We start from the raw sequence: 17,103 nt of genomic DNA, 5'->3' as shown, positions 1-17,103 counted from the left end.
CCAGAAAACACTACTGAAACACCTACATTACAAATTATTAACTTTCTTACTTCTTAATATGGCAATGATTAACACATATGAACAATAGTAAGGTTTTAATTTTGAAATCTCATTTTAAAATATAATAAAACTGGGTTAAACTTCCAAGAGACTAATTGTGCTTTAGTTATGCTGCATAAAACAAACTGCTGCAGTCAAAGGAATTGCAATGTTATAAAACCTACAGAAATTAAATCAAAATATCTAAGCCATACACATTAGTTTTCAACATTTTCCACAATAATGTGTCTTCTTCATCAAAGCTATGTAACAATGTACAGGGACACCAGAAATGCAAATCACAAATAAAAGACAAACATAGAAATGAGGAATTTGACACAGAGATCAATTGTGTTTCTTGACATGCAAATGATTATGGGGCTTTCTGCCTAACAACCCAGGGAGTGCAGACATGCAGAGCATGCAGGCAGTATGGATCAAGGCGTGCACTTTTCCTCTGCAGGGGAACCATGGAGATGACAGCACAGAAGAGAAAAGGCACTTACAGTTGTTCTAGAGAGGCAAGTCCTTTAAATGCTTGCCTGTCAATTGACTGGATTTCATTCTTGTACAAATAGCTGAAACAAGAAACAATCAGTAATATTAGTACACGAACAAGAGCTACATGAAAGTGGAAAAGAAGAATTAAGTTGACACATGAAGATAGTTTTTCAAGTACATATTAGGAAAAAAAAATTACAAAACAAAAACTAAACACATACACATAAAAATACTTTGTCCTTGAAATTTTGTCCCAAATATTTGTCAGGAAAGACAAAAGCGTGGAGCCTTGTAGGCCCTGAGGCTGTCACCTGGATGGTCTTGGGCTTCCCAGTGCTCACTGTTACATTACTTACTGTTTCTTTGCCCCTCAGTTTCTTGATGGGCTTGCCAAAAGTCAAAATAAATTCAACTCAACAGGACAGAATTGCATCAGAAATGCCTTTGCCAGAACACACTGGGGATGCCATTGGCCTCTGATTTTCTTTAAAATCTCATCCAAATACTGGTACAAATACTCAAATTATGATGGAATAAGTCTTTTCACTGGACTTGGAGAACAAACAGTGAGAATTTCTGTAACTCCACCTGCATCACCTTTTGAATATTTACAAAAAAATACACATTAGAATATTGGTATCACATCCATAAGACAGCATTATATATTTCTTTTAGCGCTTTGTAGAATATGGACATTAGGTCCCCATTGATACTCTATAATATAAACAGAATAAACATATGCAGAGTACCAGTATGTTCGCATGTGTTTATACCTTTTCTACAGAATTAAAATAAATCAGGATGTATCAGTGTATGTGCTCACATTCATCGTGCTTTTAACAGCAAGAATGGTTTAGCGAGAGGGTGCTGGAGAAAAATCACGCAGCGTAGCTAATGACTGCAGTTTCTCCATGGAGGCAGCAAATGAAAATACTTATGGGGTTCAGTGTCAGTCACTGTCTGTGTTAGGTTAGGAACAGGTTTGCGGTTTAGAACTTTCTCACAATTATTTGACAAATGATTTGAAACTCAGTTAATCAGGCATGGATTTCTACAAAAAAAAAGGGTGAAGAGACTTTGGACCACAAATGGCTTTATTAGCAGGCATTTTATTAGTAGTGGTTTTGGCTTTTCTATTATTACTTTTTTCAATATGGAGTAGCACATTTCCGTTGTGTCTAAATATAGTTTTCCAATGCATTGCTTGCCGAGGTTCCAACACATAAATATACAGACTCAGGAGTACTTAATGAACATAGATACACATCCGAACAAAAAGCAGAGTTCCTCCAATAACAGAATAACAAGGAAGCAAAAATTTGAGGTGTTTAAGATGCTCAAAATTATGAACAAATTAAACTGGGGAAAAAAAAGTCACGTGCAATTACTGTAAAAACTTTTACAATAATTTGAAAAGAGAGAGGACAGATGTATTAAACATTTTGGATGTGGAATTGGTTTTTATTCTATTTGAAAAAATATTTCATGAATATTCAAATACTTGTTTTGACTCAGAAATATCAATTCATTTGAGGATCATAAACATTACAATTTTGTATCTCCTTGATTTTCTTTTCTGTATGATGTTAAATTCCTACCTTATTTCCAGCGAGAATTTTAACTGCACCATTTCTTCCCAATCCTTAGAAAATTTCAAGGACTGAACAGCTGAAGTGTTCTTTGCCATTCTTAATGCATTCCACTTGGCAATGTGGAAATTCCTCTTATTCCTCCAACTAAACTCCTGATCAGACCACCCAACCAGAGTGGGCTAAAATGGTTTTAATAACCAACCTCAGTTAAGCGTCTCTTGTGGGCATTTGAAGAATTCTATTCAAGAAATCTGAATTAATCCAATTTGGAAAAAACCAAAACATTTTACCATAATCACTCATGTAACTTTTATCTACTTTTGGCAGACAAAATAAGGCAGAATGAAAAACAAAGGTGAGTGAGAGGAAGAGTAGGATAGCGACTGTAGTTTTGCAGACTTTTACCACCATATCGCAGGGAAGGGAGCAGTCTTTCGTGTCCCCTGTTGGAGCTCTTACCAAGCCACTGTAGAGAGACTTTATTTGGGATTCAGTTTTAAACTACAACTTTTTCCATTCTGATCAGAAAACCCTTAGCTGCAGGACATTCAACTGACCTCAGTCCATCATGTCTGCCCACTGCTGAGAAACTCCAAATCTACAAAAACATGTTTCCCATGACAGATGTGCTAACCAGACTTACATTTAATTGTGTAGCTGTTTCCCTCAGGATATTAACAGAAAGAAAGATACATAAATATTTACCTAATGAAGAGAGAGATGACAGAATACAAAATACAAATAAGTAGCACTTGCAAAAAATATTTATGTCTTTCTAAAATGCTACTGTGCCTAACAAGTAAAACAAACACCGCACTGATTAACAAAAACATTCTCAAAATTTATCCCAGCTACATTAGCAGAAAACAGATTTAGGGTATAATTAGGGAAAAAGTAACATAATTTATTTACCTAAAAGCTTTCTTACAGAACTGAGCCAGTAAATTTTACAAAGAATGAACAAACATTGGCTTAAGATGACAAAGGGATATATTCTATTAAGACATTTAATTATCTTTTGCCAATTACTACTAACTGTTTTCAGAAGACTTTAAAGAAATAGCATTTTTCCGAAAAGCAGGCAAGGCTGATAAAGGCCAGAGGTACTGGTCATATACTTGGGAAATGAACAAACAAATACTTAACCAGTTATCAGGAAATTAGAAAAAAAGTAGTTCTAATTAAGACATTTGTCAGATCCCCTTATGACGATAATTTTTGTGGGGGTTTTTTGCCTTTTTTTTTTTATGGACTGTATTAAAAGTCATATGATTTAAGGAAAGTAAGATCCAGGCATATTTATTTGGAACTAGAGGGGGGAAAAAGGTAAAAAGTAATAGCAATATCAGGCATTGTAGAGTTAAACCTGAGAAGTAAATAAGTATAGGAAAAGATCTATATAGAAACATAAAGGAGATGGTGGAATTAGCAACATGAATTGCAAAGAAATGAGATTCAGAATCACTGGAGGTGTTCAAAGGACAAAGCAACATGACCATGACAGCAACAGTGGCAAAAGGCACAGGAAGAAACATGACCTAATCCCATTTCTGGAAGGGTGAGGTCAGAAACTCAGCACTTTGGCAAGCCTGTAACATATCATCTACCACTATTACTTCATTCACCAAAGGCAAAACAAACCTTACATGTTCTCCTTTAGTATTTCCAGAACTGATATACTTCATACAGTGTTATTTTCCATTTATCAAGTTTATTGCAATGTTGTTATGTCTGGTTCCTCACCTCTCTGTTTCTAAGTGAACATGCATTAATGTGGTTGCCAAAGTTCTTCTCATTCTCCATTTTTATTTCCTTCACTTACTTCACACTAGCTTTCAGTTTACTGTTCTGTAAATACCAAGCACCTTCCCTGGAATGTTGTTCGTTTTTTTTAAATTGCTAATCTAAATTTAGGGAGGAGATAAGGAAAAATATAAAATATTTTCTTTTTAACTTAACCTCATTTTTCCCATTGCTGATTCCAAATACTCTAGTATCCTACATGTTAAAACAGTAGTACATGTCTACCTTCAATTCCCAATTATCTTCTCTCTTGGAGACTAAACTGTTGGCTTTCAGGATCAGGAAGGATTATCCTACCAAGCGTCCACAAATCTGCCTGCATCTATATTATAAGGGTGGGAAGCTTTTCTTTCTGTACTACCACCTGTAGTCAGTAAACTGAATAACTCACAGGAAGTCAATTAAATATATTCAGTGTACCATGTACGTCATGTACACATATACATATAAATCTTGCATCAGGAGCACAGATTACAAATGTTACCAATTGTCTTGCTCATATCAACTTCTAAAGCTTATTTTAGACAGGAGTGTTTACAGTATCCTTTGTAGAAGGGGGAACAGAAGATGATCTAAAAAATTATACAGAATGACTGAAACGCAGAGAAAAAAATATATATATTACGGATGGGGTCCAAGCTACTAATGCCTTTTTGACCCTTAATAAGGGACCATATTGCCAACACCAAGGTATATGAAACAAAGACAGACAGACAGAAAAGGAGAAAGGTTGGGGGGTGGGGGGGAGGTATCCTCTTGGTTTCATAGCAGAACAATAATTACATTTCTTTCTTTCCAACTTTTAGTATATGAATTCAAAGACAAATCATTACCAGAAACAACATAGCAAGAGCACACAAAACTGTTTACAGAACTGTCAAAATTTCAATTGCATATGGAACAAGATTACAAAGATTCCTAAAAAATAAGCTACAAAAATCATACGTGCATAATTTTCTTGTTATAATGTAAAGATCAACTTTTACAATGATGAGTAATTTCAATGCACAGAAATTTAGAAGCTATCATTCTGTCAAAATCTATTCTTCAGACAGACAACTCTGAAAACATGTGTGCCTCATAAAACTCTATGCTCAACTTTACAAATAAATACTACAAAGAAGCATTTGAAAATTCTAGGGTTTAATACTTGCTGGAAAAATATTTTGTCCAAAAACACAAAAACTGATCAGCAGAGGTACAGGAATGGGCCTTAACATACATCTCTCAGACACTGGTTTTTATTTTTTTAAAACTATAATGTATTATGTTTTATACTTACATATTTGATATATAACTATATAGTTACAAGTATTTTTGTAAGTTATACATACATATTTACTAATGGTTACACACTTTATATACACTTATGTTTTGCTAAATCAAAGCCACTGAGAAATGACAGGTTTTCTAAAATTACTCAGCGAGTTATACATTTTCAGACAGTACTTGAGTTCTCATATGAACAGAAGTAACACCATGGACCAATGATCTCATTTAATGAAAAACAACAATACAAGTTAGGTTTGCAAATATCCATAGGATCAGGCCATACGAAACCTCAAATATTCCAGATTGTTTGGTTTTATAATATTAAATTCTGAACAATATTTCTAAGTTCTGTACAATCTCTCCCCCCTAATTTATACTTCATTTGATCCTACTGGGAAAAAAATTGTCTGTTTTCTACCACATTGAATTTTATATTCCAGTTTTCTTACCAATACAGATCTAAACATTATTACATGTATATGAAAACAAATCATAGTTCAGTTACCTCTTTTCACTCTTTTATTGAGCTGAGCAGAGTGCATAGTTGGGTTTTATCTCAGGTTTACAATAGCTAAGCAAAGGCAAACATGGAAATAAAGAACTAAGAACAAAGTAGTATTTCTGCACAGCTGTTGACCATGGAAAGAAGCTTAGCCATCCTGAATTAGTAGACCTTACATACTCCACTACCAGATCCACCATACAAACCCCTATTGTACAAATACAATCATCGTGGACACTAATAACTATTTGGGGACAGTCTGTTCAATATTCTTTTTCCTCCTATTGTATCTAAACAATTTTATTACTGAAAAAGAATACACATAAAAATGAGACCAGGAAATGTAATCAAACACAGCCTGGAAAACCAGGGAACATGTCTGCACAAATTTACGTGATTTTTATTTTCCTCCCTTCTCCCACCTCCTTACAGCTATTCAGGCTGTATTCTTGAAAACCAGATGAAGCTAAGCTTCTGAATTGTGCGCAAACAATGGAATCTCAAAGTGACCATTATTTGCTATACAGCATTCAGGCAACGATCAATACTCCAAGACAACAGAGTGAAACTTTTCTACATGACAGTAGATAAGGTGGACTCCAGAGACTACAAATGTGAATCCATGACAACCTACTTTTCAGCTTCAGTCTTTTATACAGATAAAAATAACATTTTTTATGCCTTTTGCTTATTCAGGTAATTAATCACTTGTTAAGTTTGCTAAAATTGGGAGGAGTTAGTCTTAAAAAATAGAGGGTGCCTGAAGACATAGAACTTATGGCAAATCATATAGGTACTTTTCTATTTTATGTTTGATTTAAGCTGTTTAACTATTCCTAAATTGTTCACTGAATGTAGTATAAATTTGTAAGAGAAAAGTTATATAAGTTACAAGCTTCTGCAGACACAAATCCTGGACTAGCTGCTTTTTAAGCCACTTTTCAAAACATAAACTTTAAAAGTACCTGTATGATTGTTTCAGTGAACCGTTAAAGAGGTGACTTCCTAAACCTTTCAACACATCCCTTTATAAATTATGTTTTAAGATGCATGTAATAAACAGCAACTAGTAAGTTCTTTAAAAACTACTGCCTACAGATATCAGGCTAATATTAGCAAATCTCAGTGCACCTTCATATAGAATAAGAGATTCACAGTTGTCCCCACCCCATAAATGAATTTCACAGATTTTTCAAAGCAGTTTATCTCCTGATATAGTGGATCAGATTAAAACACAACCTCAGACTAAGACACTTTCCCACTGAAGTAGTTCAGTTAGACATTGATGCAAAAAGTGAGATTCATTTAACTTACAGATATTTCAGATTTTCAAGGTCTTCAAATGCCCCACTAGGTATTCTTTTGATTTGATTGTTGTTTAGAAGCCTATATAAAGAAATAAATAGCCATTTATTTTAACATACAGGAATAGTAGGGGGGGAAACGTGTAACAGCAGGTGTAATGTAGCATTAAAAGGAAAACTTAAAAAAATATATATATTTTTCCCCTAACAGTAACTGTTAGAAGAAAAGTTATGTGCTTACAGATGCTCAAAGTCACTACCTTGCAGAAGATTCTGAAAAAAATAGAAAGAAATTTAAAAAGTAAAAAAATATCTACAAACTGAAAAAATGTAGGGGTTTTGTAGGTATCTGAAATGAGGATGAAGGGAAAAAATTTTGGTCTCAAATCTACACATCAGTTTGAAATTGATAAAATCAATAGTAACAAATATTTGTCATTAGCAGGTACATTAAAGTGACTTTTCCTAGATGGATCTTAGCAATATTTTGGTGTACTGGGCCCTTTACACCATACTGCAACACAACTGTATTCTGGTGTGAACACACAGTACAATATTTCTCAATACACGTGTTATGTGTTTCCAGGATAAATAGGTAAGTGATTGAAAGCTCACTGATATCACTAGCAAAGACCTCCATAAAAAGCAGCTCATTAGGAACAAAAACTTCCAACTTCTCACAGTCTTAGTGAGCACATTAGAATAGGAAATTTCAAAACACTAGAGTTTGTCAAATATTTTGTAACTGCACCACATTTGCAACTCTGAGCCTTTGAATAGCTTTGGTTTAACTCCATGACTTATCATGTAATATTCCACTAAAGTCACTTAGCACAATTTGGAAAAAATTATACAGTGAATATCTGTATTTTTCATACCTCAAATTAAAGTATGTTAATAAAACATTAGGATGGAAATAAATTTCCCTTTTTTTAATATACATATATCTGATTTTGTTTTAAAACACTTTGAGCCTAAAATCCACTTCCCTCACCTGTGTAAATACTACAGATGAAATTTTTGAGATTACTTACCTGTGATAAGTGAGCAAATTTGGCACATTATCAAATTAAACACATTAAATCAAAAGGGGAAAGGGCCTTAGGGCTGAAAAATAACTTACAGTGTGTTCAGGTTTTTAAGCCGTCTAAACTCTCCAGGCTGGATTTCTTTAATCCTATTAAATCTTAGGTCTCTGTAGAATAAAGGAAGAAGAATCACATTATAAAAAACCTATGTATTTTTTCACATGGCAAACTGAACTAAGCACAAGTCTTTTGTGACCACTGTGACCAGCCTCCATCCATAAACCATAGCTTTTGACAGCAGCAGAAGGCAAAACAAATCCAAACACTGTTTGACAAGTCTAAGCAGAGGACTGACCAAACCCAGCCTCAGCAGTCAGTGCTGAAGGCTCTATCCAAGTCAAACCTGTGGTCATGAAGGATGTTCTCTTCCACAGTGAAGCAACTTGCAATGGGATGTTTCACTGAATTGAATCGTCTTTGTTTTTTAAAAGCTACTTGTAAATAATACAGTAAGTAAACAGATATTGAAAAATTTGGATCAGAAAAAAACACTCAGGAAAAGAGAAATAGCTTTCAAAACTTTTAAGACTTTTTTTTTTGTTGTTGTTTTGGGTAAGGAGGTTTAAGTGCCTTCTATTGTCCTGCTTTTAAAATCTGTAAATCCAGCTGCATAAAGCTGTCTATTTTCTTATTTAATTTTACTTTCTCTTAGTTTTTACTATGTTTTTACCATCTTCAGTTTCCTGTTAAATCTATACCTTAATGAGAACTTCTTAAATCAGAAGGAAACCAGTTTCTCGGGCGAGGTGCTGTAGAGTGAGCAGGGATAGAAAGCAAGATGGCAGCCATGCAGGGGTGTGGGGAAATGCCAGGGCTGTGCCAGTCTCACACCTCTCTCCTGCAGAGAGGCGGCAGCAGCTCTTTCACCCCTGCCCACCTCCTGTCCTCCACTGGGTACGAGTCTCATAGTCTTGCTGCTTGTTTGCACTGGCTGTTGTATTCCCAGCGGCTCAAACTGATTAAACCAAGTCGTCGGGACCAGCAATAAACACATAAAATAAAACAACAACAACCACCCAAAACGAAAACAACCCCACAACACAAAACCCCCCAGAAAACACTTTTCTGCCTGATTAGCAATCTGAACAGATTTCCTGGGCGATCATACAGGTGGGACAGGGACTGTGAGGAAAGATCAAGACCAGGAGAAAGGAAGGAGGACAGCACACCTGCCCTGTTCCCTCCCTAGCAGCACACCAAGGCACCAAGGACACCAGGACTGTATAATCCCCGACAAGCTAGAAGGGAAACAAACAGAAAGCGAGTAAAATCTGAAAGACCACAGTTATTGCATTGTCTTTCCTAGAACACACAGTTATTGGTTGCTTTCAAAAGGTAGGGCATAAACTTGTCATAATGTCAATCTTTATACCAAAACCTGTCCTCATTAAAACACAAATATGCACTGTATTTTAACAGGTAGTATGTTATCAAGAAGTGTCTCTAGAATTTATTTAGTCAAATGAAATCTAGAAAAGCCAAGAAAAAGCCAGCTGCATACTAATCCCATGTAACTCCACTGGCTGAGGCTGTAAGTCTTGGGGGGTAGAGTTGCCTTAAGTCTTTTGCACAGAGCATGCTTAAGCATCATTCCTCATCAATCAGCCCATCAGGGCTTATTCAGCCCTGGAATAATGGCCTCAGAAGGACTTTTTCTACATAAGTGGTTTAGGATACGGACGGACGGTTCATTGTAAGGAAAGGATTAGACATGTGGTTCTGTTTGCATTACACGCCACCAAAATATTTGATCAGTGACTGGAATAAATGAGGGATGCAAACTGCTATCCCTTATTTAGATGCATAGTTAAACTGCCTGTAGACATGCAGGACAGCCCCCTTACTCAACTGCCCGCTGAACTGAGGATTTCCAGAGCAAGAAGCAGAAATTGTCACGGCTTGAATTTGTTCATTACAAAAGCATCTTCTTCATTACAGCAAAACTTTTTTAATCACTCACACAAAACACACACATCCCTGACGAGAAAGACGTGCTGCCTATGAGTCACTGAATCTCAAGTGCTGAGATTTTCTAAAAAAACATTGCATCTCATAGCCTTCACTGAGAGAATATAGAGATGATCCCATCATTGGGCATGATTATTGAGACCTTTTTCTAAATTATCTGAAATTTTATTGTGTTTCAAAGCAGCATTTTAATTTTGATTAAAATAATCAAAAGTGCAAAAAGCCAATATTCATGAATGGAATATTGAAAAGTGGGTATTTTTCAAATTCCTCAAAATACTATTACAACTAGAAATAGTTAGCTCCTGAACAACAAGAGACTTTTCAAATTGATTTTTTTTTTAAAGTTCCACAATTAAAAATAAATATTTACGCAAAGTAGGAATAGACCAAACCTGGAATGTCTTTTTATATGTAAACTATATATATTTGTCTATATGAAAAGCAAGCCTATTCCCTGCAGTGAAGCAAACAAGTATGTAACTTTCATGAATGCAATGGAGCCAGTCCTCTGAGTCAGCATCAAAATGAGCACCTTTCTGATGTGTCAAATCCATTCTGCAGTAACTCACAAGGATAACTAGGGATCAGCAACGCCAATCAAAATAATTCATATTATTTTACCATCACTGCATAAAGTGATATTTTACCCCAACTCTTGACACTATTGCCCTTCTCATATGAAGCTGTTAAAACTAAATAACACATCATATTTGAAACCCTACCCATTCACTGTCATTCTCCATATAGGTACTAAAAAAGCTGTAACAAAACACAGCACCCAAATTTTCCCTAGAGCCCAGTACATTTGGTATCTGTAAGTAAAATGTTTCCTAGAAAGCCAAGAGGAAAACAAGCCATTTCTATAAAAACTAATCACATATTTTGTTTAAAACTAGTACTCCGGCTATATTAAAATTGGAGAAAAAACAATGTTAATCTTACTAAAATGTAGAATTATGATTTTGGCACATTCCTTCCAAGGGGAGCTCTTTCTCCAAAGGAAGTAACACTTCTAAGTGTCAACTCAAAGCTTTTTCATTAATTTTCCCACACAAAATTCCCCAAAACGAAGTGAGGCAGATCACAAATGCTGTTCAAAATAAAGAACACATAACCTCTTTCATTCTCTAAATTAAGATAATTACACTTCACAAGGTATTTCTTGTACACAGAAGATAGAAGTTAAGTCATAGCCACTATAAAATTTTCAAGAAGAAATTCAAACTGTCTTAATTTCCTTATATAACAGGATCATAAGCCAAGCAGCCAAAGGAAATAAACTATATATTGCATACATTAGTTTAAGGGTTTTGATACAGGCCATTCACATAAACAAACCAGAGAAATATGGTTTACATGAAATATCTATAAACCAGGTGTTCAACTGGTTGGGAAAACAAGAGCCTAAGCAAAGACTTGTTATTGAACTGAAACACTCTATCAAGTAGAACCCAGCAGAGGTCTGCCATAAGGTATTAAATATTTTGAGACAACCTGGTAGGAGGAAAATAAGCTTACAAAGTTTGCAGATGTTAGCAAATTTGGAGTGACTGCAACTATTCTAGAACATGTTTAGTATTAAAAACAAGCGTGAAGTTATAAACCCCTGAGATGTGGAAATAATTAACTCCACAGCAATGGCACAGGGGAGAATCAGCCAGCCACCAGTTCTTTCAAAGCCAATTGAAATCTGTTTCAGTAGGTGATGAAAAAAAATTGAAAAAAACTCAGTTACCACTACCATACCACTGTAGAAAAACATATTCCACACTAGACAGGAGCACTATTTCAGGCTTGAAATGTCATCCTCCCATGGTACAGATCCCATGTCCATCTTATGAGAACCAACCACATTTCAGCAGACAGGAGAAGAGCTTAGAGCAAAAGCATAACAGCAACCAGAGCACAGGGAAGCATCCCCTTGGAGAGTGAATGGCAGGAATGAGGACTGTGTTAGACCGAAAAATGAGTAAGGGGAGCTCAAGCAGGCCATTATGGTTCAGCTCTTCAAAGACATTTTGTGTTGCTGAAATAATGTGTGGTTAATCAGCATGATGAGTTTTGTGGGTTTTTTTTTTCCAGACTAGTTCCTGCCCAACCATTCTGCCCCATGACTTTTTAGTCACAAAAGCCTGTTCCCTGCCCATTCATTTCCCTTCCACCTTTTGCATTGTCCCTCCTTTTGCTCCTACAAACTGACTGCACCCTGGCTGTATGCTGTGCTTCAGGGCTTAGTAAGCCTGACTTCAGTGACCAGCCAGTGCACCAAAGCGTTAAAACAGCAGACAGGGAGTCCACGCCAGATGCTGACTGTCATTTTTCCCCTTCCTAATCTCTAAATAACAAATGAAACAACTAAAAAAAATTATGCAAACACCTATGATGATGACGTGATTTTAAGGTACTATAATAACTTTTGCATAATAATCCAAACCTAAATGTCACACATTTAGCTTTTCAAACAAAAACTGCATACCCAACTCCTAATTGGGATTGCCTCCTTCACTGTGTGTTTCACAGTGAAAATATTTACTCCTTTAAAATTATACTTAGACAACATAACAATACTTTTAGGGAAGTGTATGCTACTGCTGCTTTCTTTTACTGAATTCTCTTAGCTTGTGGTCCTGTACCTAAGCATCTTTCTTCAAAGTCTGCCTTATCTCCTAAAACACTTTGCTAACAGCATTAACTCTTAGCTCTGCTCCTCAAACATAGCCACATGTATATACACACATAAAAAAAAGTCATTACAACAAAAATGCACTTTCCTTCCTGTGTAAAACCTGAAAACTTGTCCTTCTGTCAACTCACAAAAATATCCTAAATACCAATAGTTACCATTTTTGTCCTTCTTGCAACCCTCCACAACTAACGATTTAAATTGTAAAAACACACTTCAGCCACATAGACGTCCCTAGAAGCTTCCCTAGAATGCTTCCCTTTGAAGCATTACATCTTCCCTGAATGCCACAAACAAAACAACATGTCAACGGTGCCTAGTAAACTGAATACTCTCAGGATTGTTTTCCTGGTCCCGCATCATCTGCTCTATGCTAATTCATGGAGGGTAAGGCTGCGTAGGCCAAGAATGTGCCAGGGAGCACGCTGACAATTCAGCAACTGGACACCTCTGAGAGTTGCATTCCAGTGCCTGGGAATGGTCTGGGTCCCACAGCACCACGAACAGCCCAACAGCCGTGGGTCAGGAAGCATGCAGCAAATGGGGTGCACACACACAGTTGCTTACCAGGCTTCTTATGTGTTGTTAGGTGAATGAGGTTTTATGAAAACCTGTACAACCTAGATGTATTGCATATAAATAAATGCAGTATCTGTATGTTTTCTTTTCTGTGACAAAGTGATCAAGACCTGTGCTGCAGACACTTTGTCTGAAAATAAATTCTTCCTAATAAATTCTTTATTTGAGCTGTCTCCATTTGTCTCCCCAGCTTAGACTGCCCATTCCTAACAACAGTAAACTATTTCCAATTTAGGATTTAAAATTAACTTTTAAGAATACTTTCATCTAATTAATCACAGTGAAAACTTCTAATCATATAATTAAAAAACATTACACAGCTGCTACTGAACCATACAATCCAATGCTCCTGTGGCCCTGGCACTCCAGAATGCCCTATTTAAAGTTTGCACTAACAGTGCACAGTAACGAAAGTTTTCTGTTAACACATCCTGATGGGGCAAGGCAACGTTTGGGCATATAAATTCATTGCAAGTTAACAAAATAATAGTTTAGAAAATAAGTAATAAATACTAAAAGGCATTAATAAATATTTGGAATACGAAAATCACAAAGGACACAGCAAGCAATAAAGCTTTCAAATGTACTGACCTTATACATCAAGCATCTTACAAGAAAAGCTGTTTCATATCACTGTTTGAAATACAGGAATCCCTTTTAGAGAAGAGGCTGGTTTTACTCAGAGCAAACCATGCACTGAAATTAAAACTGTAATTTTTTTTGAAAAAAAATACATTAAGTGCATTTTTCCTTTATTTTTTTGCTTTTCTAAGTATTGCAAAACAACACACGGGACAGTTAAAGCTTTACATTTCATTACTTTTATAAAAGATTAAACTTGGTGTTTAATAATCTTAATTCAGATTCCTTTTTGCATATGTTTGACTTTCAAAGATTCTGTTGCTTCATCAAACTAAGAAAAATCATGAACTGATTTAAAATAGGGCTGCCAAGACAATGGCATGTACCCCCTGTCCTGCACCACAATGGGCAGCAGCCTGCAGATCAAGTTGCAGATACTCAACATCAAAACAAAGTCATCCCCAGTCATCACCTCACTGATAACAATCTATCTGATGCCAAGTAATAAGCACCAGCTGATCAGCACCTAATACAAAAGGCCTATGGGCAGATTCTTTATGAGGAATTGCTGGAGCAGCAGCAGGAAGGAGGACACCCGGGCTTCTCAGCTTGCTCCACACCAGCCATGTCCTTCCCATCTCTGCCTGCAGACTGGGTACCCTACCAGCTATTAGGGCTTGGAGGATTTCCCTGAGATCCCTTCATTGCTACAGGCTGGGTATATAGGAAATGGCTTTCCATTTTTTCAATTGTGATTTGTGTCAGAAGAAACTATGATGACACAAAAACTTAATATTAAGATCTTTAATTTTAAAAAGGGGAAAATAAAAAATAACATGGTAACTACTGCTTCATTCATAGCCACGTCTCTCTCATACAATTACCCAGTTCTAACATGGATATTGAAACACTGTATAATGTGATGATTTAATTAAAAACATTTATCTTGTGAAATAACGTATATATGCAAAGCATCAGGGCATTAGCAAAATACTCTACATGTCACACACATCTGACAGAAATGCTGCAATTACAGAGATTTCAAATCTTGTACCGCAACAAATATTCTTGCCATTTCTAAAGGTTGTGCAAGTTTATTATACACAGTCCTCTATGAATTAGTTCCAGTACACTTAAATCCAAATGCAAAATCTTTCAGGACATTTAACTTTAAATAAAATATTTTGTAAGAGCAAAGACAGCTGAAAATATTCAGAATTCTGGTTATACATCTTCCTAGCTGCAAGATGGAAATGAAAGCAAAATAAATCTGAAAGCTCTTTTGCTAGGGTATAAGATTTACGAAATGTAACATGAGGAAATGGTTTCCAAGTTTAACAGCTAGAATCACCAACATATCTCCCAAATAATATGTGCAAAATCTTAAAGTAAGGGAGATGACTTAGTTTGCTTTAGACACTTTTGCTCTATTATTTAAAAATGCTTGAGAGAAAAACTCTACATACAAATGGAAAATCTTTGGCACAATGTGCAATTTCATTTTCTGTTTATATCCCTCCTGATTTTGATAAAGATCAATGCAAAAATAGGCTATCAATCCTATTTCCCTCTCAGATTAAGGAATAAAGTTTAAATAATACATCTATTTGTTACTGGTTTCACTGTTGAGGTTAAGGAGGATAATAGGTGGTCTAATCAAGTATTCATTGCTTGTACTAACCCCAAATAATTCTGTGACATGAGATTATGTCTTCCTTAGTAATTTTCGGGTAGAACTACTGTTCCACAGCACCTATATTTCTGAACTTCAGAAGATCCCTTGATAATTTCCATTTGTCATAACTTTTTCTTGTCCAAAATGAAAATACTGTGTTACTTTGCTTAATAATGTTAGATGCCATCAACAGAACAAACTAAACACCATGTTACACTTTGATTTACTAAACTTGCTCTGGCAGACTATTTTTAAGCGTACAGCTCTCCAATATAATAGATTATAAATCACATTCATATGTTGATGCTAAGAAACCCTACATGCAAATCAGAATAAATGAAACCAACAAACAATAAGAATGCCAAAAAAGTAGGGCTTCCAGTTTTCTCAAAAACCAGTATCCATCAAAATAAAATAAAGCCAAAGCATCAGATCTACCATTGGCGAACTAGAACAATGCATTTAAACTCAAATTTAGAAGATCTGCATTTGTATTAGCCTATCATATTGAAAGTATCCAATTTCATACTTTAAATTGAAAATATTTACTTATCTTTTAGCTTTGGACAAGAAAGAGGCAATATGAATGAAATCAACATAGTTGTATAATAAATACACTGACATTTGAAACATGACGTTGACACATTAATGACTTTTATTATTAATTTTCACTAAAAAAGAAAAGTACTGAAGCATTTACCAATTAAATCAAATCTTGATTTTTATTAGCAGTGAAGATAAGTATCTCATGACCTTGTTTCAAGGGCTAACCAGTACTTCAGCACTGATTTAGGACATAAATGAACTTTTTAATACAGAGATATTTCCTCACATAAGAAAAATCATCACAGCACCAAAATGGAAATATCTGAAAGGATACTACTGTCTTACGTATCTTAAAAATTGAAAGGTACTCAAATGCTAAGTGTGGATCATGAAAGAACAAACCCCATGCCCAACTCCCTGCCTCAAAGGTAGACACTTTCAAAAGGTCCAGTGAAAACTATTTAAAGCTAAACCTCTTCCTCTGTATGTGACTCTGATCTGTATGGTCATATAATCTTTATTACCTTAATCTGACAAATTAAAAGGAGGCAGTTGCTTTGGTTTGGCAAGAACTAGCAGGAATAATGCAAACTACTTTAAAAGGATATATTTCTCATTGTTACAACTTTCTGATAGAGATAAGAAGTCTGAAGAAGATGTGTGTGTGAAAGAATGCACTCTTACTCATCTTACTCATCTGTAAGGCTAGTTATGAAGTGTTGATTGGCAGCAACTGACAAAACAGAAAAATGACAGTTTCTCCAGCTGCATTATATATACTGAGTCTGGAAAAAAATGCAAACTAGTTCATCTCCTTTTGCTGTAGAAAGAAGGAGGGAATAACTTAATAGATAAACGTTAGATTTTTAGATCTATTAGATTTAATAGGTTAAATTAATAAATTAAGTTAAAGAATGACCATTGCATTTATCATTTGTTTAGCTCTCTTCAGATGTTTTAATAAGG

The 17,103-nt window shown here is 35.4% G+C and overlaps 1 protein-coding gene across 1 annotated transcript in view; it reads right to left on the bottom strand.

Moving 5' to 3' along the window:
• PXDN (peroxidasin) overlaps positions 1-17,103 on the bottom strand; it is a 90,338-nt gene that overhangs the window by 51,054 nt on the left and 22,181 nt on the right. The window contains exons 2-4 of the mRNA XM_037391973.1: positions 8,137-8,208; positions 7,024-7,095; positions 546-617 (exon numbers count right to left, since the gene is read on the bottom strand). Of these exons, the coding sequence (XP_037247870.1) occupies positions 546-617; positions 7,024-7,095; positions 8,137-8,208 (216 nt within the window). The remainder of the gene's footprint in view (positions 1-545; positions 618-7,023; positions 7,096-8,136; positions 8,209-17,103) is intronic.

Source organism: Falco rusticolus, chromosome 6 (genome assembly GCF_015220075.1).
Source record: "Falco rusticolus isolate bFalRus1 chromosome 6, bFalRus1.pri, whole genome shotgun sequence".
NCBI classification, from domain to species: domain Eukaryota; kingdom Metazoa; phylum Chordata; class Aves; order Falconiformes; family Falconidae; genus Falco; species Falco rusticolus.
Note: the sequence above shows the minus strand (reverse complement) of the source record. Positions and strands in the feature narration are given on the sequence as shown.